General features: G+C 38.8%; 1 protein-coding gene across 6 annotated transcripts in view; it reads left to right on the plus strand.

The window, feature by feature from the left end:
- The window catches only part of Grm1 (glutamate metabotropic receptor 1), a 476,253-nt gene that overhangs the window by 139,449 nt on the left and 313,689 nt on the right, over positions 1-23,115 (plus strand). For all 6 annotated transcript variants that reach the window (XM_060380287.1, XM_060380290.1, XM_060380289.1 and 3 more), the window contains one exon: positions 7,879-8,128. In XM_060380287.1, the coding sequence (XP_060236270.1) occupies positions 7,879-8,128 (250 nt within the window). The remainder of the gene's footprint in view (positions 1-7,878; positions 8,129-23,115) is intronic.

Below are 23,115 nucleotides of genomic sequence, written 5' to 3' on the forward strand. Positions count from 1 at the left end.
TAACACTAATTTCACCCCTACTTTTCCCAAGAGGTTTTCTCTAGCTATTCCTGCTCATTTATCCCCAAATCTATTAAAGTGATTATATATATATATATATATATATATATATATATATATATATATCTCACGCTGAGCTTAGTGCTGTATTTTGTGCACCTATGCTATACTTCCATAGCCAATTGTGAGTTCATGTAGGGAACCACATAACATGGTAGGTATGAGCAAGAGCATGTCAAGTGTTAAAGCCTAGATGAACAGTTGCCCTGGGAAAACTACCTAATATGCTTGAGCTTCTGAGCCTGCATTGGTAAAAGGGGGCATGTAGCTTACATATGTTTGCTGCAGTGGATAAAGTAGCTGTTTATCCCAGTATTAGAAAAAGTCAATACATACAGATTGAAGGATAAGACAGTATATAGTATTTCTTGGCAACCATTAAAGGGAAGAACAGACACTTTTAAAGTTGAAGGTTCAATAAAATGCTCACTAATAGGATGAAAACAAAACATACAGCATTTACTAGCCCCAAGTATTCAAAATAAACTTTTTAGTATAAATTCAAGTAAACCTTTTAGTATAAATTATTTTTACATATTTACAACTTTTCTTGATGACTGGATCCAGAAAAGTATCTAAAAAAATCCTGTGATACCTAGAAAGGCAAGGGGATGCTTCAGGGCAGAATGGTGGTATATTTGGCTGAGTGCATTTTAGTCTGGCAGAATTCATGGCCTGGCCACAGTTCAATGATGTAACCCATCTCTTTTCACTTCTATGAAAACTATGCTCATATTTTAAAAGTTAGAACAAGTATGGCATACTTTATGCATTTTCCTGATTTTTAGTCATTGGCATTTGGATGGCATCCTTGTGCTTGTCCTTCTCACGCCATTTTTTTTTTCAGGTGATTGTAACTGAAAGTAACACAATTTAAGCTCAATGGGAAGTGATTTTTCTTTGCTTTTTAATGTCATTTGCATCTAGTCTTTAATAGGCTAACAAGTATGAGTGGGTTCTTAAGAAACCAATAAGATACTTTTTTGAGTATAATTTTTAAACTATGAAAATTTGTAAAAGAAAAATTTACTATTGTATCTATGTAAATTTGTATGAAAGTTTGAAGATGTCTAGACATCATGAGAGAACTAGGCACTTTAAACACAGACCAATGAATAACTCTTAGCTCTCCGTAAATTTATATAATAAATAATCGTGTAGATTATGTGGTGTACACCTTTAATTTTAGCATCAGGGAGGCAGAGATAAAAGGATGTCTGTGAATTTCAGCCAGCTTGCCTACATTGTAGTTCCAAATCAACCAGAGTCATGTAATGAAAGCTCATCTTAACAAAACACAACAAAATTGTGGTCTAAACAAGATCATATAAATAAAAAATTGGAACAAGCTCCCTACAGAATGAATTGACCCATGTAGATATTATATTTGATTATGAAAACACACATCAAATTACATAATTTTATATGTCACATATATCATATATAAAATTTAATGCAATATATATGTGTGTAGACATATATATGTCTACACACATATACATACATATATAGAAAGAGAGAGAGGGAGAAACACTAAAAAGAAAACTAGGAGTCATGACAGGTTAACAACTGACTTAGTGTTTTATTGCTGTAAAGAGACACCACAGCCAAGGCAACTCTTATAAAAGAAAACATTTAATTGGGGGCTTGCTTAGTTTCAAAGGTTTAGTCCATTATCATCATGGCGGAGAACATGACAGTTAGTGCTGTACAGTACAGAAGTGCTGCTGTAGAGGTAGTTAAGAACTACATTCTGATTTATAAGCAGAGACAGGGAGGAAGGGAGAGAGAGAGAATATGGATTGGGCCTGCCTTGAGCTTTTGAAACTTCAAAGCCCAGAGACACACTTCCTCAGATAAGACCACACCTCCTAATCCTTCTAATCCCATCAAAGAGTTCCACTCCCTGTTGACTAAGCATTTAAATATATGGGGACCTGTGGGAGCCATCTTATTCAAATCACCACACAAGCATTTATTTTTTTATAAGCAGGCTTCATATCCTTGAGAAATTTCACTCTTGGTGTTTATAAAGAGAGGAGTTTGAACTAAGCATGTCCATAGCCATTACTAGATTTAAAACATAAAAATGTTCTTATTCTCATGCAAAGAACACTTGGTCACTTGTTTTGATGAAGTACTAAAATAATTTTGGGGATGGAAGCCCAAGGGTTGGCTCCTCAGCAGTAAGATTGTTTGTCATGTAATGCCATCTTCTGACAGACTAGCTGTGACTTTTGCTGAGTCTATTCATAGTGTGTTGTGGATTTCCAAGCCTGTATTTACTAAGAACAAGTGGCATCTAACTTCCTTCCTTATGCCCTCTCTTACAGATGAATAAGGAATTTGTTGGCTCACTCTCTTATAATCAGCCAGTGCTTCTTGTTTTGCTGTGACATGTTTCCACAGGCCAGGGATGTGGTGTTCTTGTGTTGTGTTAGTTTTTCCATTTGGACTTTTCTAGACTGGATTTGGTAGAATACTGCCGTTGTTAGAGGGCAAACGCATAATTTGATCATAAAAATCTTATGAAAAAGGACAAAAGACAGTTACTTTGCTTTAAATATACAGGGCAACAGTGGTTGTGACACTTTCGCAATTGTTAAAATTCAAAGACCTTTCTTGGATAAATTATTTCATTTTATTAAATAATTCTTGTGTTTACCCAACACCCTATTTTTTGTTTGAAAATATGGCCAAATTTTGTAATATATACGCACATGCACACACACACACACACATTGCTTGTTTGTTTTTTGAGACAAAATTTCAGGGTTTCTCTTTGTAGCCCTGGATGCCTCAAACTGAGAGATACACCTGCCTCTGTTGGAATTAAAGGCATGAGCCATCATTGACCAACTTAAAATATTTTGGTCACATTCTCCTGGACTGAAGGTACACATGTTTTGCTAATACTCAATATTAATATTATTTATTATTATTATTATTAATTTTGTTGTTGCTTTTTATTTTTGAAGACTCTATAGCTCTGGATGTCCTGGAACTTGCTATGTATACCAAAACTGCACTTGAACTCATAGAAATTCTCTGCCTTCTGAGTGCTAAGATTAAGGCATGTATAACCATACTGACAATACTGAATACTATTAATGAAATCCTGGCCTCTTGATAGTTTAAAAATTGTCTTATTTTAATAGCACCATTTTGATAGTAATAAGATTTTGTAAGCTTGCTACTCAGTGTCAGTTTATTTTAAATTTCTTGTTGATATCCTTGTATATTTCTTAATTGGTCTGTCCTATGCTCTTTAGTGAAGTTCATAGTAGTGAATTTAAATATATAAAACCATTATAAGTACAAAATATACATCACAGAGCATGTTAGATGGAGATATTTTTGTGTAGCTCATGTTCTTGGGAAAATAAAACAAAAGCAAGGTACAGGTATTGGGATTAAAGTAATGAGCATGACCAGGGAGTACTGGGAGGGTAATTTAAGCTAATTTAGGCAACACAGGATGAATATTGCAATATAATTGACACTGATTATCTGCTAGAAGCATGTTCAGATGTTGGAAAAGGGCTAGTGCAGAGAATGGATGGGTTTGGAGCATCCCAGAAAGAGCAAGGTGGCCATGGTTGCCTACATTGTAGTTCCAAATCAACCAGAGTCATGTAATGAAAGCTCATCTTAACAAAACACAACAAAATTGTGGTCTAAACAAGATCATATAAATAAAAACTTGGAACAAGCTCCCTACAGAATGAATTGACCCATGTAGATATTATATTTGATTATGTAAGGAGGGTGAGAGAGAGAAAAAGTAGGAGATAGATTGCAGAAGATGGAAGGAACAGACTGGGTATAGCCTGGTAGTCCTGGTGAGCCTTTAGTTTCATTCCAGGCATCTTGGAATGCAATTGGAGCTTCCTGTAAAGGAGCAGCGTGGTGTGATTCACACCTTGACAGAGTACTGGGTGAACTGCTGGGAGCAAGAATGGAAGAAAAGAATCTAATCATGAGGCCAAAGCAGTCTTAAGAGCTGATAGTACCTTGCTGAAGAAGATACTCTTGGTGTCTCTCCCTGATGCCTTTTCTTTGGTGCACTGATCTATCTCTATTTGACAGTTACAGTATGAGTGAGTGTCATCTATTAATATTGGTTATGAGTTCTCCTCTTTGGGAACTATATTTAGTGAAAGAATGACAAGAATTCCCTTGCTCAAAGGTGAGATTGAACTTGTGGATTAAGGTTCTCTGTCACCTCTTATGAGAACATATATGCTTTGTTAATACTCACTATTAATATTATTAATTATTACTTGTTAGAGGAGACAAGTTTTCTACTTAGTTAGCACTTGTCTCCTATCCTTTGCGTCTCTGCACCTCTTGCCCTTTATGTATTCCTTAAACAGGATTTTTTTCTTATTTATTTATTTATTATTTATTATAGATTATAATTTATTTACTTTGTATCCTGGTGGTAGCCCCCTCCATCATTTCCTCCAAGTCCTACCTTCCTTCCCTTTTTCTCCCCTTATGCACCTCCCCTAGTTAACTGATAGGGGAGGTCTTCCTCCCCTACTATCTAACCCTAACCTATCAGGTCTCATAAGGACTGACTGCATCTTCTTCCTTTGTGGCCTAGCAAGGCTGCCCTAACCAAGGGGAAGTTATCAAAGAGCCTGCCACTAAGTCCATGCCAGAGACAGATCCTGCTCCCCTTACTAGGGAACCCACCTGGAGACTGAGGTGCCAATGAAATACATCTGAGCAGGGGGTCTAGGTCCTCTCCAGGAATTCTCTGTAGAAGAATATAGAATGGCAGAGAAACACTTAAAGAAATGCTCAAATATCCTTACTCATTAGGGAGATGCAAATCAAAATGACCCTGAGATTCCACCTTACACCTGTCAGAATGGCTAAGATAAAAAACTCAAGTGACAATACATGCTGGAGAGGATGTAGAGATGGTGTGTCACTGACCAGCAGTGACACCTGAATACCACCTGAGAGAGGGCTGGAGAGAGAGAGACTGGGAGACACAGAGAAGGACACCAAGTCGACATGCTGATCAAAGTGTCAATTTAATAGACATCAGGTTTACACTTAAGTAGGCAGAAAAGTACAAGCAGTTTCTCACGTAAGAGCTTTACTTGGTCAAAACATAGGAGAGCTCACCCAAGGTTACACAGAGTCTGCTGTCTGGTTACCATGGTAGCAAGGAATTTACTATAGTTCTCCCGGTCAGAACCTTCTTGTGAAATTGCCAGGGTCAATCTTTTAGCCTCCAAGCTTAGATAGTAACTGGGGCCTAAAGGCCAAGTTCCACTGCACAGATGCGTATTCCAATTTGCAAATAACTCCAAATGGGCTGCCACAATTCCTCCCTTTTGAATTAAAACAAAGGGACTGTGCCTGTCTTAGGTGGGGGTGATTGCCAATAAATAACTTATCCATCATGGGAGAATCCTGCTTATAGGGGGATTTCTGTGTCTTAGGTTGATAAATATCCGATCACCCAGAACCCGTCATTGACTAACGGGGCCCATCACACCAGAAAGGAGAGGTTAAAGCTGACGATTGAGCTGGGCAAGCCAAGCCCTTACCTGGGGCGAGGGATTCACAGCATGCTGCTGTTTCAATGGCATTAAATCTAGGTTGGCACTGTTGAGCTAAGTGGACACATCTGGCAATAACAAAGATGAATAGTACCAGACCAGCCAAACAAAGGTGTGCTAACATGTACAGGGAGAACAAGAGAGGGATTGGGTACTAAGGCCTAAAAGTATAATTTAGCCTTCACTGGATGAATCAGCTGCAGCAGGATCAGCAATATCGTCACTTGGAGAATGATCTTGTTCCTTGAAGTAATCCACTTGTTGCACCAGTCTCTCTGGCAGCCATAGTGCAGCATCTTTAACCTGCAAAAAAACACAAACATATCCTCGTCCCCAAATTAAAATGGGGTCGGGTCCATGTCATGTATTATTCAAGAGGTCCCTCCATTTAACCATGGAGGTTTTAGGGTGCCAAAAATGTTTAGCTGCAGATTTGCCATGTTTATCCAAAGTTAAAAAATTTAAATTGAGCTCTGGATGAATGAGGAGGACATAAATGGTGGGAATATAAACTTGTATAACAACTTTGGAAATCAATCTGGCACTTTCTCAGAAAATTAGGAATAGTGCTACCCTAAAGTCCAGCTATAACACTCCTTGACATATATTCAAAATATTCTTGAGTATACAACAAGGACATTTGCTCAACTTTGTTCATAGCAACTTTATTTATAATATCCAGAATCTGGTAACAACCTAGAAGTTCCTCAGTTGAGGAATGGTTACAGAAATTGTGGTACATTTTACATAATGGACTACAACTCAGCAATGAACAAGAATCTTTATCTCAGTTTCCCCCCCCCCCCCTACGGAAACACAGCCTAAGACATGGTTTAGGATAGAAGAAACTGAAACAGAACAAAGAAACTAAATTAAGAATGTTCTGGAGACAAGGGCTATAGAAATGGATCTGCAAGAAAAACAGACTTGGTGCTGCAGGCAGGAACTTCTAATAAAGAAGCATGTTTGCAAAGTAGGAAAGGGAAAGATATTATCTTAATATGCTGTCTGATAAGTCCACAAATAGATACAGCAGGTAGGCAAATGAATGTTCTAGTCTTTTACTCCAATGGCCTACAAATACAGGACTAAACAGTCACATTCAGATACTACTTGAGGGCACATCACTGAAAGGAGTACCTGGGATAGAAGTGTAAATGAATAGAGAGTTTCCCCAATGGACTCCTAGAATAAAAACTTGCAGAAGATGAGAAGAGGTGCAAAGTGAAGCAAATGAACCAGAGAAAGGCTTTTTAATAATATGGGGTTTGGAGAGTGCTGTGTCTCAAGAGTCAGGAATATAAAGGACTTTATATGAGAGAATGTGGCTCTTAAAGCCGCAAGTTGCTGACTAAAATGAAGACCAGGAGTATGACAACAGGATGTGCACTAACAAGAAAATACTTTGATGAGATATAGTTTTGAGATGGTAGATATATGCATGTCCAACTTTATGAAGCTTAAATATTAAATGTATGCAAACTTTTAACATACCAATAAAATGCAAAATCTTAATTAAAAATACAGAAGAGAGAATAGGAGATTAAGAAGCAAAGCTGTTGGCCTAGTGAATGAAATAGTAATTTTAGTCAATTATAATCCAAGAACTGTTATCTTTCAGTTGGCATAGTAGAATAGACAAGAGGTGATGGGAACTGTTGACCTTGAGCAGGGATTGACTTTGTCCTTAAGCACTTAAGATTTGCAATCAGGAAGAGTGACAGAAGACATGAGTGTCAATGAGGAAAGATTTATAGAGGTTGTAGTCAGCAAATGGATTGATTATTAACTTTTTTCCTGTGTTCTTGAATCTGAAATGACGATCTCAGCTGATAAGGTGGTGGTGGAATGCAGGGCTTTGTATCAGGTGTCTGTGTTTTGACTTAGAATCCAGATGAAGCTAGTTAGCCTCCATATTCCAAATGGGCTCAATTCTCCCATGTGGTTAGAATATGGGACAGACATTATTAATCATGGCTATAAAATAGGGAAACAATCCTTCATTTCACAAAAGGTCTTCAGTTGTGGATGCCTAGCTCATGTAAGTTCTGTTGGCTTTCAGAGAGTTGGTTGTTGGCTATAGTTGATTGCTTTCCACCGAGGTCTCCTTTCAGCCCAGTTACACTTACAGATTGTTTGGCAATGTCTTGCCCCTCTGCCCCTCAGACCAACAAACCCTTATTCCAGTTAGCAGGGCTGTGGCTAACACTGTGAACCACTGATTGATTCTGAACAGGGAATTACGGCGAGAGTGGAATGGATGCTTTCAAAGAGCTGGCTGCCCAGGAAGGCCTCTGCATCGCACATTCGGACAAAATCTACAGCAATGCTGGAGAGAAGAGCTTTGACCGGCTTCTGCGCAAGCTACGGGAGCGGCTTCCCAAGGCCAGGGTTGTGGTCTGCTTCTGTGAGGGCATGACTGTGCGGGGCCTCCTGAGTGCCATGCGCCGCCTGGGCGTTGTGGGAGAGTTCTCACTCATTGGAAGGTAATCTCAAACTCTCTCTCCCTCCCTTCCCTACATCTTTCTCTCTTTTTCTCTCTCTCTCCCTTTCCCCACATAGTTGGTACGTACATGAATTCTTTGTACTAAGCATCTTGCCTGGAAGCGAGGGGCACACGCAGTGCAGAGTTGTGTACTGTGTCCATCTTCACCCAGGGCAGACCTGATGCTGTGTTTTGGACAGAAAGAGGCTCAGAGCAGCATGGCTGATAACAAGCTGGTTAGACTATTTTAGAAAGAGAAACGAAAGTCTACTCGCCCTGGTAAACTGTCCATTGTTTTGACTTCCTACACCTCCCGAGTAAATGACACTCGGCACAGAGCCCTAGTATTAGTGATTGGAGAGCAGCAACAGAAACAGAACATAGAAGTTAAGATCTGAAATTCAAACACTTGGCTAAATGGACATGAAGACACTCTGACTTTATGATGATATAATCTCTTGTCATATATGTCTTGTATGACATATTGTCTTGTATATGTCTTATATATATGTCTTATATTCTCTTGTATATGTCTTATATATGTCTTGTATGTCATATTGTCTTGTATGTGTGTGTGGGGTATATTTTACAGTATCTCAGTGTGATTTCTGCAGACGTCTTGATATGGATTCAACCTAACCTCTCTTTTCTCTTTTTTGGAGGATATGGACTTGTGTGGGTACCTGTTCCCAGCATCTTTTATGCTTTTCAAAGGGATTTTGACCTAATGGATCCCTTGCTTATTTGGCATCTTCTTAATATTGGATGAAGAAACTGCTGTTTTTCTTTTGTTGTTCCCCCCCACACACTGATTGTACCTCAGGAAGATGCATCTTTCCTCAGCACACCCACACTTCTTCAGATTTTGGTGCCCCTTCTTCCTCCTGCATGTGGCTACTACAAAATGACCTCAAGTGGTAGCCCCTTCTCTTAGAAGCAGGGGAACAGTAGCAGCAGCAGCAGCAGCAGCATTGTCATATTCAGTGGACTCTTCTGCCCTGTGACTGTGGTGATGACTGTGGTGAGTGTGTGGCCACTCTCACTGCCAGCTGGAATTAGCAACGTAGGACACTTCATTGGCTTTTCAGGAGCAGGTAGGATAGAAATACAAACTAACAAATAAAGAGACATTGAGACACTCTCAAGAATGTGGAACCATAGTGACCAGGTCATATTGTGATTCAAAACCTGAGAATTACTGAATTTGGGTAAGATTGGCACACACACATATACTCAGAGTTACCTTCACATCTTCAGTGCCATGCAGTGTATGACACCACTTAAAACATTCATAAGAATGCGGGCCCTTTAAGAAGATGCATTTGAAGAAGGTTGCTGTTTTATTTAGGAGATAAAGCATGTAAGCAGCATTTCTAAGTGTTACTCAAAATGCTGTTCTTATTATATGCACCAGGACAGATGGCACCCAGATAGTCACTCTTCACTTACTTTATAAAATGCATGTTTTTAAAATATAGAAAAGTGTTTACTTTAAAAAGTTTGCTTTTTATTATTTTAAAAGCAACAACACTCAATTTATTTCCCTTAACATTTTGGAGGTAATCTATCCTAGTTTAAGAAATCTTGAGCAGATGTGGCAGATGTGAGCTTTGGGGTATGCAAACTAACTGATTATGAAGTATGATGATCCAAAATTTGCAGTAACTGCAGTGTAAATCCATTCTCTCACTATTATTTAAAAACTGGGAAAGGTGATGAAATGACACCTAAAACTTTTCTGGCTTTAACTTGGTCTGCTAATAAGGAAACTAAGCTTATGTAAGCATTTCCAAGAGTCTCATGTGCACTTTCTCATGAAGAACTCAGCAACTTGTCTTGGTATTTCTTTCATTTTTCTCACTGTCTACATGTCCCCAATCCAGTGGGTTCTTCTGATACACCCTGAGGATCTGTTGTCAAAATAAGCACTCATTCCTGAGAACAGTCTTTTCTGTATCAGTGGTTACTGCTACTGAGACATGTATTCCTTGCCATGCCAAAACTGTACCACACTGCCAAAATAAGACAAAGCATCTCTTCCTTTCTGGGCTGCCTTCCATGAGGGTCTGTCAAGTTGGTGGTGGCTTTTATTTCTGTCTCTTAGCAGGTTTTGAAGAAAACAATTTTTTAAAAATAATTTTTTTCATTACTCCTTTAAGTTCCAGGTATGAGTCTATCAAGAACTGAGCAAGAAACAACTTTGACTACAATCTTATACACACTTAAGATCAGCCTTCCCTTCAGGTAGCCAGGTACTCTTTCAGAGGATGAGTTCTTTCTGGAGTGCTGCCAGTAGACACTGAGTGAGCTCAGCTCCTTCTTCTAGCAGACATGTTCAGAATGGCATCCGTGACTTCCAATTGCTAAGAGGTATACTCTCCTCTCAGGATACAAAGTCAGGAGCCATTCTTTTATTATTATTATTATTATTATTATTATTATTATTAATTAATCTGTTTGTTTAATGTACATCTTGGTTATTAGGCCTCTCCCTCTTCTCCTCTCAGCCCTACCCTCACTCCCACTTTCTCTCTCCCCTGAATAGGGAAGCCCCCATACTCACACACTCCAGCTCATCTTGTTCCATGAAGATTGAGTCCATCTTCTTTGCCTGTGGGGTGGTAGGGCAGTCTAATCAAGGGGAAGTGATCAGAAAGCAGGAAACATAGTCCATGTCAGTGGTACCCCCCACTCTTCTTAAGACTGGCCCCACATGAAGCCTGATCTGCCTATTGGTTACATATACATACAGAACCTAGGTCTAGTTCATGCATGGTCCTTGCTTGGTACTGCATATACCATAGCCACTCTGGGCCCTGGTTAGTTGGCCCTGTTGGTCCTCTTGTGAAGCTCTTGTTACCTGTAGGTTCATTTATCCTTCTCCATTCTTTTCCACTAGACTCCCTATGCTTTGCTAATGTTTGGCTGTGAGTCTCAGTATCATTTTTGAACTCTTACTGGGTGGAACCTCTCAGTGGACAACTTTGATAGGCAAGAACCATTCTTTATAGGGTTAATTTACTTTCCTCAGTTCATTTACTTTCCTGGGCTGCTGCCAGGCTCACAAGAGAACATTGTACAGAAGGCTGAAGAGGAATTTTAATCCAGCAACATGGCTGCTCTTGCAGGGGATCACGTGTAAAGATCTTCTAGGTCTATGTGATCCAGCTGGAATGCAGACATGACTTGGATTATTGTATAGTCAGGCTGGAATACAGACATGCCCTTAATACACACTTTTAATCCCAAACAATGAAAGTAAGATTAGTTTATAGAAGGAAGCAGGTATGTTTGAAAGTGTTTAATTGAGCGGCAGTCAAACTGACATATCAGAGAAAGATTTGATAGAATGAATCAGAGATAGTATACATTGAATTCTTATGAGAACAGGACAAGGAAAAGAGTTTAGTTTGGTACAGTGTAGTTGAATTTAATTTGTACAGTCAGTGCAGTCAGCACAGTTCAGTTCATGGAGTTGAGCAATGTCTCCAAGCAGAGCAATTCAGTGAGATGCCAAGAGAAGCTGGATTGAATCAGTCAGCTTGTAGAGGCGTTTGAGTCAGACAGCTGAGTTGAACCAACCAGCCAGAGTTCAGAAAGAACAAGAAAGGATGTATTTACTCAACAGTAAGCATCAGAGGCTATAAACATTCTAGGCCTAGATTAGCAGACAGAGGCTAGAAACTGAAGCCTTCAAGGTCTGGGCTTACAGAAAATTAGCTTGTCTGGGGTACAGAAGCTTTGAGGCATAGGCCTAAGGAGAGCTAGAACAGAGAAAGAAACATTCTGGGCTCAGCCCAAGCTGTGTATTAGTAAAACTTGGGTATGGCTCTCAACTCATCCCATCATCTGAGGAAATAAGAACATTTACTGGAGGTAATATGCCTCTTTTCATTAGCAAAAGACAAATAAGCCTTAGTGTAGTTTGCAGCAGGAGATATTTCATTACGTATAAGTAGAATTTCCTGAATGATGATCTACAGCCTTCCTTTCCATGGCTATCATTTCCTGTATATTAGGAATACACTTCACAATGTATTAGCAATATTTACCATCACTACTACCAAGTCATGTTCAGGATTTCTTGACTTCTGTTACTACTATCTTCCTCCAAGGTGCTGTTATCTTTCACTTTCCCTAGCACAATACTCACCTAATTGCCTCTTCACTCTTGGCCAGACGTTCTTATGGTAGAAGGCAGAACAATCTGAAAAATTTTAAGTCAGGTGAGACCAGTCTTTACATGTTGTGAACAACACCTTAAAATACATTCTAGTCTCTCTCTTTCTCTCTATTTTTTCTTTCTACAATTTATTCATTTTATATCCTGATTGTAGCTCTTCCCTAATCTCCTCCCAGTCACAGCCTTCCTCTCCCTTCCCCCTATCCACTTCTCCTAGGCCGCTGAAAGGGGAGCCCTCCAACCCTGCCATCTGCCCATAGCTTGTCAAGTCTCAGGAGAAATTCCTGGATCTTCTTCCTCTGTCGCCTAGTAAGGCCACATTGCCAAGGGGAAGTGACCAAAGAGCAGGCAACTGAATTCATGACAGAGGCAGCCCCTGTTCCTCTTATTCAGGAACCCACATAGAGACTGAGCTGTCTATGGGTTACATCTGAGCAGGGATCTAGTTCTTCTCAATGGATGATCCTTAGTTGGTGCATCAGTCTCTGCAGGGCCTCCTGGGTTCAAAGTTTTTAGCTTTGTTGTTCTCCTTGTGGAGCTCCTGTCCCTTCTGGGTCCTTCAATTCCCCACTTATTCCATAAAACTCCTTTCCCTCTGCCCAAAGTTTGGCTGTGAATTTCAGCATCTGCTTCAGTCCCCTGTTGGGTGGAGCCTTTCAGAGGAGTTCTCTAGGAGGCTCCCATCCTGTTCCCTCTCCTCTACTGCTTCTGGTGTCTATCCTGTTTGCCATTCTGAATGAGAGTTAAGCATCCTCCCCTAGGGTCCTTCTTGTTGTTTAGCATCTTTAGGTGTGTAGATTTTAGTATGTTATTCTATATTATAAGGTTAATATCCACTTAACAAAGTCTATACAAAAATCTCCAGTCCTACCATTGTGATCAATGTAGTTCTTAAGTGCTTAAGCAGGTGTTCTATAACCTAGCAAAGATCTTAAATCATAGTAAGTCAATTATGAACTAAAAATCTCTAAGCCTGGATTCCATTAAATACACTGTCTTAGTTACTTTCTATTTCTCTGAAGAGATACCAGGAACAAAACAAATATAAAAGAAAGGAACTAACTGGGAGTATAGGTTCCAGAGAGGAGCAGAGTCCATAATCATCATGGTAGGTAGCATGGAAGAAGGTGGGTAAATATGGCACTGAAACAGTAGCTGAGAACTTATGCCTGATACACAAACACTAGAGAGAGAAAAAGAGAGAAAATGAGAATGATGTAGGCTTTTGAAACCTCAAAGCTAACACTCCTGACTTACCTTCTTCAACAAGGCCATACCTCCTAATCTCTGCCAAACAGTTTCATCAACTGGGAACCAAATATGAGCCTCTGGGAGCCATTGTCATTGAAACCAACACTTTACAGCTTGGTGACCTGTAAAGTGACATTAGCTCTGTAGAATGTTGCTTGTACCCTTGATATCACATGGTTGACTGGGAGCTGTGGCTGTGATATCATGAGAAGATTGTTATACATTTGTGGCTATTTTGGGACAAGATCAAAAATTTAAATTCAGAGTATAGTTTCTTTTTTAAGATTTTTAAAAAATTAATATTAATTATAGTTTATTCACTTTTTATCCCAGCTGTATCCCCCTCCATCATTCACTCTCAATCCCACCCTCCCTCCCTTATTTCCTTCCATGCCCCTCTCCAAGTCCACTGATAGGAAAGGTCCTTCTCTCCTTCTATTTGATCCCAGCCTATGAGGCCTTATCAGGACTGGCTACATTGTCTTCTTCTGTGGCCTGTCTTCCTCAGGGGTAGGTGATCAAAGAATCAGCCACTGAGTTCATGTCAGAGACAATCCCTGTTCTCATTACTATGGAACCCACTTTGACAATGAGATGCCATCTGTGGAGGGGTTCTAGCTTGTCTCCATGCATGGTCCTTGGTTAGAATATCAGTCTCAGAAAAGACCCCATGCCCAGAGTTTTTGGTTCTGTTGATCTCCTTGTGGCACTCCTGTCCCCTCCAGGTCTTTTTATCTCCTCCTTCTTTCATAAGATTCCCTGCACTCTGCCCAAAGTTTGGCTATGAGTCTCAACATTTGTTTTGATACCCTAGTATATAATTTCTTTTTTTTCCTTTTAATGAAAATATTTTTTCACATAATGTATCTAGATTATGATTTTCCTTCTCTCTACTCTTCCAAGTTCATCCCCAGCTCTTCTCTCATCTGAATCTACTCTTTTTCTATTTCTCATTAGAAAACATGTAGGCTTCTAAGGGATGATAATAAAATAAAACAAGAACTAATATATCATTGTGCAATACAAACAGAAGAAATGCAGTCCAAGATAGAATCAGACACCCACTCATTCACACAGTGAGGAGTCCCATAACAACAGTAAACAGGAAGCTATGATACATAGGCAAAGGGCCTGTAGGTCATTTGTATACTCTCCTGATCTCTGTGAGTTCATCTGAGTTTTGGTCAGGTGATTGAGAGGGCTTCATTCTTGGTGTCCTCCTTCCCCTCTGGGTTTTATACTGCTTCTGCCTCCTCTTCCTCCAGATTGCCTGAGTCCTGAGGGGAGGGATTTGACCGAATCCCATTAAAGTCTGAGTATTTTTAAGTCTCTTACACTCTGCATACTGTCTGGCTGTGGATGCCTGTATTTGTTCCCTTACAGGAGGAAGCTTCTCTAATGATAGCTTAGAAAGACTGATCTATGAGGATGCAAGAATATCATTATGAGTCATTTTGTTTGTTTGTCTGTTTGTTTTCCTGTAGAACTGTAGTATTTGGTTTTACCCTAAGTTCCTGGGCTAGCCAGTCCAGGTTCTTGATCACCCAAGAAATATTAGCTATGGGTTGGTTCCATCTTGTGGAGTAGTCTGTAAGTCAAATCAGATATTTGTTGGCTAATCTCACAAACTTTGTGGCACCATTGCCCTACCATATCTTGCAGGCAGAACAATATTGTTGATCACAGTTATAAAAATAACTTTATAAAGTTATAAAGTTAACTTTAAAAGAAATTTCTTAAAGTTAATAAATTTTTTGTAACAATAATGTGAAATAATAGAAAAACAAAACATATAAACCATGGACACAAAGTATTAGCTCTGCCATGAAGTGCTGGTGTGACTTTGGTTACTCAGTGCTTCACCCCAAGACCATTTTTTTTTTCTGAAAAAAAATGGAAGACTTAATTATAGATCCTCCTCAGGTATTTTTACAGTCTTAGACTTTATTTATTTTTTTGGCATATGTGTATATATTTGCATATATATATATATATATATAAACTTTTAACTTATTTATTTAGTTGTTCATTTTCGATCCCAAGCGTTGCCCCATTCTCTTTTCTTCCTAGTCCCACCCTCTTTCCATCCCCCACTCCTCTCTTCCCTAGTCCTCAGGAAAGGGGAACCCTCACTAATCCACCCCAGCATTTCAAGTTGTCTCACAACTAAGCATATCCTCTCGCAGTCCCACCAGGAGGAAGTGATAGAAAAGCATACAACAGAGTCTATGTCAAAAACAGCTAGGGAACCCACATGAAGACCAAGTTGCCTATCATGTATATGTATATGTAGGGGGCCTGGATCCAGTCCATTCATGGGCCTTCGTTGGTGTTTCAGTCTCATCAAGCCCTTCTGGGCCCTGATTAGTTGGGTCAGTTGATCTTCTTGTAAAGCTCCTGTCCACTCTGTGTCCTCCCAACACTTCCAGAAGGGTTCCTGTGCTTTGGCCATGAGTTTCAGCATCTTTTTCAGTGTTTGGCTGGGTGGAGCCTCTCAGAAGACAGCTATACTAGGTTCCTGTCTGCAAGCATAGAAGAATGTTGTTGTTAATGTCAGGTGTGGGCTCTCTTCCATTGGGTGAGTCTCAGGTTGGGCCAGGGATTGGTTGGTCATTCCCTCCATCTCAGCTCTATCTTTGTTCCTGAACATCTTGTAGGCAAGGTAAATTTAGGGTAGAAGTTTTATTGGTGGGTTGGTATTCTCCCTGCATTAGCAGTCCTGTCTAGTTACAGAGTGGCCTCTTTAGTCTCATGACCCCTGCTACTAGGGAATCTCAGCTAGAGTCACTCCCATATCCTCCCTGGAGTCTACATTGTTGCAGGTCTCCAGCTTGTCTCAAAAATGCCACCTCCCACTGTTTCTCTTCTCTGTAATCCTCTGTCTTCCTGCCCCCACTCTTTCCCCACCCTCAGTTCCCCACTCTTGTTTCCCTCCATACTCCATCTCCTATCCTGTTCTGTCTCTCAAATACTTCTGCTGCCTATTCTATTTTATTTTCTCTTCTGAGTGAAATTTACACATCTTCCTTGGACCTTCCTTGTTACTAGTTTGTTTTTTTTTTGGGGGGGGATCTGTGAATTTATAGATGGGTTATCCTGTGCTATATGGCTAATATCTACTTATAAGTGAGAACATATCATCTATGCCTTTCTGGGTCTGGGTTCCCTCACTTAGGATCAGAGAATTCTCAATGGAGGAATCTTGAATGGCTGAGAAGTACTTAAAGAAATGCTCAATGTCATTAGACAACAGGGAAATGCAAATCAAACCCACTCTATCTTACACCTGTCAGAATGGCTACAATTAAAAACAAAAAAACCTCAAGTGACAGCATATGCTGATGAGGATGTAAAGAAAAAAGAACATTCCTTTATTGCTCCTGGGGAGTGTAAACTTGTATATCTACTTTGGAAATCAATATGGAGGTTTCTCAGGAAATTGGGAATAGCTCTACCTCAAGACCCAGCTATATCACTCCTAAACATATATCCAAAAAATGCTCCATCATACAACAAGGACATTTGCTCAACTATGTCCATAGCAGCTTTATTTCTCATATCTAGAAACTTGAAACAACCCAGATGTCCCTCAATTAAAGAATGTATAAAGAAAATGTGGTACATTTACACAATGGATTACTACTCAGCTCTTAAAAACAAGGAAGTGATGAAACTTGCAGGTAAATAGATAGAACTGGACAGCAGTCTTAGACTTTATAATATACTAAGATAGTTTGATATAGCTGTGATCAATAGGAATGTATTTATGGACTCATTTCATCTAATCTTAGTCATGAATTGGGGTTGTTCTGTCTACATTGTCTACATTGGTCACCTTGATAAACCCAGAACTCATTTGATGAGTTCATAGTTTTCACCTGTGGTCCTGGATCCAGTTTGCAGGCTCACAGGCTACCATGACTCTAAACCAATAGGCATGGCATTCCCATTAAGTAAGCTAAGTAAGTTTGGTGATGATAGTCATTGTGCAAAAGAATAATGTCTTCTTGGAAGTACCAAATTATTATTTGAAGATAATCACCATATCTACAGTGATTATTTTAATGATGACAATACTATGAATGCCAGACATTCTACATACATTATGTGTATCAATTCACTTAATTATCATAATCATGTGAGGGGATGAATCTTACCTATATGTTGCTGCATGAAGAATTAAAATAATTTCTCAATACACACAGAGAGAAAGAGCCTAGATTTGAACATTAGCTTAAACACAACAGCTTATGTGTTTGTACTCAGTAACTTATACTGTGTGTCAGGTTATGTTTGCTTTGTTTAAATGACATTGGTATCAGCCTTAATTTACTTTCTGTTTGTGTCCTCTTTAATCCTGTATTCTGGGCATCCCAAGCAGTCATGAATCTCTGCATTAATCACACTCTTACTTAATTATCAAAACATTTTTTTCAGATAAAATTCCACTGCTAATTCCGTCTTCATTTCAAAGATTCTAGTGGCATTGATGTGCCCATTTGCATAAATATTTGCCAAATGACAGGTATTTATATTGTCTCAATATAACTTTAGCTGTTATAAATAATACTGTTATGAACATTCACAGACAACTCTTTTGTAGTCTTAGTACTTTATTTCTTTTTAAGACATATATAGAAAAGAGCTTATGGGTCATAAATGTGTGATGCTTTTAATCTTAGAAGTTACCTAATAACAAATGACCTTACTGGTTTCCAGAGTCACTGAAAGATTTTGCAATTCCAGCAGCAATGTGAGAGAACTCTAAATCCTGCACAGTTTCACCAAAATAGGATTTTCACTTTTAGCTATTCCAGTGGGTGTACAGTGGCATCTCTTTGTGGTTTTAATTTGCATTTTCCTAATGACTAATAGTATGAATACTTTTATTTACTTATTTGCCATTTTAATACATTTGTGGGTGATGTCTCTTATTTACAGCCATGTCGATTTCATTATCAGTTGTTTGTGTTATTGTTGTGGTGTTGTGAAAGTTCTTGATCACTTCTGAGCTGGAATCATATTCATAATATGCTTAGCAAATTTTCCTTGTATCTGAAACTTAGATTCTGTTAGTGGTATTTTAGAAGATGAAACTTAGTGTCAATAAAGCATAGTTACCAAATTCTTCTTTTGTGGTTCATACTCTGTCCATCTGCATTTTTATGCATTTGTGTAATTTTTATTTCATATTAGCTATGATTCATTAGGAGCTAACTTTTTATGCTGTGAGATAAGAGTGAGGTTTTTTTTCAGTGATTAATTGGTGCAGAACATTTTGTTGGAAGGGCTGCTTTTCCCTGTCAAAATAGCTCTTCATTAAAACAAATAATCTATTCCCAATCATTCAATAATCTACCTATAATGTAATCTATCTATTTGCCTATTTGACAACCATCTAGTTATATTCCTTTCTTTTTCTACTGTGTATCCTAGAGACCATCACTACATGATCACATGGACTTTTTGGCTTGTTGTCTATGTGTCTTACTCTAGGCCTGTATATGCATATTTGTAATTCTTTGATGATGTAGGGCACACAGACTTTAATATCAAGCCCTGATATCAGAATTCTGATGTAGATCACTGACTTAAATTTAAGGTACTAGCAGTCTTTTCCTATTTCTACAGTCTGCCCACATTCTATTACTTATTCTAGTCTTCCTTCATCTTCTAAGGCCAACAGAATTACCTCACTCTTCACTATGATTTTCTCTACCATTGTGTTTATTTTTGACACATTTAAATAATGCAGGCCCATTTCCTTAATGTAAAGCTAGAAGCTTTGATTCTATCTGCCATTTTGTCTCCCTTCTGTTATGAAAATTAGTGTGTTTTCATATTCTATTGAGGAGTGCATGGATATCTTTGGCTGGCCATTGTTTTGAGTGGTATGCCAGAAAGTATGTGGGTAGTGAGTTCCTCACAAGAAAAGCAATGTTAAGTAAATATCTGGTGGAAATATGAGAGAGATCAGAGAGATGAAAGGTTAAAGGAAAGGTAAATAGAAGAGAAATTTCAAAATTGTTTAAGATGTGATAATTAAGGTCATACTTAAACCGGAAAGCCTAGTGTGGGAAGGGACAGGGCATGGCATTTCCACAAGGGTAAAGTGTGAGTCTGGAAGAATGGTTTGTAGTTTGTAATTAACAGGTTTTCATTGCATTTCTAGAACTACTTTATGACATTGTATTTGCTGTAATGTTATTTGAGCTCAAATATTTTAGTGTATAATACTCTATATCTTCATATTTTTGGACAAATACTGTCTAACAAATCAGTTGGGAATACTAGACCATTAAAGAAAGAGTAAGGACTATATTTTATTTTATTTTATTTTTTTTAAATAATTTTTTAATTTTTTTATCAGTTACATTTTATTAACTCTGTATCCCAGCCGTGTCCCGATCCCTCATTCCCTCCCAGTCCCTCCCTCCCTCCCTCATCTCCACCGTGCCCCTTTCCAAGTCCACTGATGGGGGGACCTCCTCCCCATTCATCTGATCCTGTTTTATCAGGTATCTTCAGGACTAGCTGCAAAGCCCTCCTCTGTGGCCTAACAGGACTGCTCCTCCCTTCGGGGGTGGGGAGACCAAAGAGCCAGTCATTGAGTTCCTGTTAGAAATAGTCCTTGTTCCCCTCACTTTGGGAAACCAATTGGTTACTGAGCTACCACAGGCTACATCTGAGTGGATGTTCTAGGTTATATCCATACATGGTCCTTGGTTGAATGTCAGTCTCAGAAAAGACCCTGTGCCCAGATATATTTGGTCCTTGTGGAGCTCCTATCCTTTCCCCATCAGACTAACTCCCCTTCTTTCTTATGATTCCCTGTACTCTGCCAAAGGTTTGGTCATGAGTCTTTGCTTTGAAAACACTGCTAGTTAGAGATTGTGGTATTTTTATACAATGGAATACTACTCAGCAATCAAAAAGGAGGAAATCATGAAATTTGCAGGCAAATGGTGGGATCTAGAAAAGATCATTCTGAGTGAAATATCCCAGAAGGAGAAAGACAAACATGGGATATACTCACTTATATAGACCTATAAGATATGATAAACATAATGAAATCTATACACCTAAAAAAGATAATCAATTGAGCGGACATGGGTTAAGATGATCAATCCTTGTTTAGAAAGACAGATGGGATGTGCATTGAACGTATGACAGGAGTCTACTGAGCGCATCTGAAAGACTCTAACTAGGACTGGATTTTAAAACAGAGAAGCAACTGTGCTTCTTTTTATCTAAAATGGTGAGGGGATCGTGGGATGAGAGTTTACCTGAGCTTCAGTGGTGAGCTTTTCTGAGCTTAATCAGAAAAGAATGCTCTGTAGTAGAATTCTTCCTATTGGAAACTCTTGGCCTTTGACAACCCTCAGCCACAACTCTCCTATTTGAGCATGAACAGTGCAACAGTTAAGAATCATTGCTTTGACTGTTCTAGAGAGAAGGGACAACTAATCATTTTCTACTGGAAGATTACTTCAGGGTTTTATGAAAAAAATCTCTGGGAAGTTTGATGATAACACAAAATCTGCACTTTCCTGTGATATATTAAACTGGAATTCTACTTAGAGTTACATCATCAGGTATATTCCATGTTTATAAGATAGAGAACCATTCTTCCTCGCTGCATTTCTGCCAATCTCCCTCTTCTCACCTTCTACCTTTTCTCCCTGCCTTTTGGATCTCATACAGTCAAGGTTTGCCTCAACTTCACTGTTTATTTGAGGATGACCCCACCTCCCAAGTGCTAAGATGACAGGTGTGTGCCACCAGGCCTAGCTTGTGCAGTGTTCAAATTAACCCAGAGCTCTGAGCATGCTAGGAAAGCACTCCAACTGAGCTGTCTCTCTAACCTAGAACCCTTGATTTCCACCTGGCAATAAATTGGGGTTTTTACACAGTTTTGAAACATCAATCAATGAAATAAAACATGTCTTACAGAGTCTCATTTAATCATTTAAAATATTATAAAATTTTATTCAATATATTTTAATTATATTATTTTCCTCCCTTCAATTCCTTTTGGATACACCCTACCTCCCTGCCCACAAAACTTCATGTTTTTTTCCTCTCTCTCAAAAAACCCCTCTAAAACATAAAATACATTAAAACCCCACCAAAATCCTAAACAAACTTAAAACAAATAATCAATAAGGCAATACTTCAAAACAAAATAAAAAATGCATACACATAAAAAAATACCACCACAAATTCCATAGTAATAAAACAACTCCTCAAGACATAATCCTGTAGTCATAGAGGACAGCATCCCTCAGCCCATGCTAATTAATAAAGAGAATCACAACTAGACAATATACAGGGAGTGAAAGACTTCAGAGTACTCTATCTTTATCAAACCCCTCCTTTCAAGGTTCAAAAATATACGCTGAAGAGCAGGAAGAAAGACTGTAAAAGCCAGAGGTAATGAAAGAGCATGCCACCACTAGGGTCAGATAATAGGGGAAGAGAATTCCTCCTTTTAAGTATACTAGGGAAAGAGATAGGGGAAGAGGAAAGGAGGGTAGAACCAAGAGGAGATGAGGGAGGAGGCTACAAGCAGGATACAAACTGAATAAATTGTAAAATAATAATAATGATGATGATGAGCATCATCATGATGATAATGCCAGAGGTGGTAGCTGGCCTCAAGAAAACAGCATCTTCTTAGACACAGTATGATTGAAACATATATGATCTTACAAATGTGACATCATGCATGTGGCAGCATCCACAGAACCTTCACAGGTTCCAAATAGACAAAATCAGAACACTGAGATTGGGAAGTGAACACAAAGTCCTACCCTAATCAAGAAGTTATTAGCAATTGGGACCTGCTGGGGGAGGAACTATTGTTTTTTTTTCTAATGGAGTGACACTGAGTATGTCAACCACACTCCAGAGCAGGGCCTTTGTTTTGTTTTGTTGTTGTCATTTTGGTCAGCTTAGTCATTTCTATGCTTTTTTTTCTGCCTAGTAGTCATTCTCCCTTTGCAGGGACATATTCACTAGAAATTACCTAAGCAATCCACCCTCTCCCCAAATATAAGTTCAGCTTCAAAAATTTGTGGAAATGCTAATAATAAGTAAGGAGCATTATCTAAAATGTTTCTGGGTTTGATTTTTTCCTAATAAGGAAACATATTTTCCCTTCCATACTCACCAAATATAGCACATTTAATAGTTATTAAAATTTACTCATCATTGTCTACTGGGATTGCAAACCAAGCTTAAAAAGTGCAAGGAAGCTGGAATTGCAAAACTGTGTTTCAGGAAAGAAATACTGAAGAGTATTTCTTTCTTGCTGCCATGTTTTCTAAAGAAGAATAATGAAAATCATTAAGTCAATGGACTGATTTTGGTAACTAAATCCATTTGGGGAAAAATGTCAGTGATTGCTATAAAGTCATGTAATGAAGCTTGTGACTGCTGACAGATAACTGGGAGTTCATTAGCTGTGTTTCTCATCACCACATTGGGATGGTTTGCACTTCCATCTCTAAGCCTTTCTGCAAAGAGAGGAAGGTGTTTGCTGAGCTTCACAT

Source organism: Meriones unguiculatus, chromosome 3, assembly GCF_030254825.1.
Source record: "Meriones unguiculatus strain TT.TT164.6M chromosome 3, Bangor_MerUng_6.1, whole genome shotgun sequence".
Classification (NCBI taxonomy): Eukaryota; Metazoa; Chordata; class Mammalia; order Rodentia; family Muridae; genus Meriones; species Meriones unguiculatus.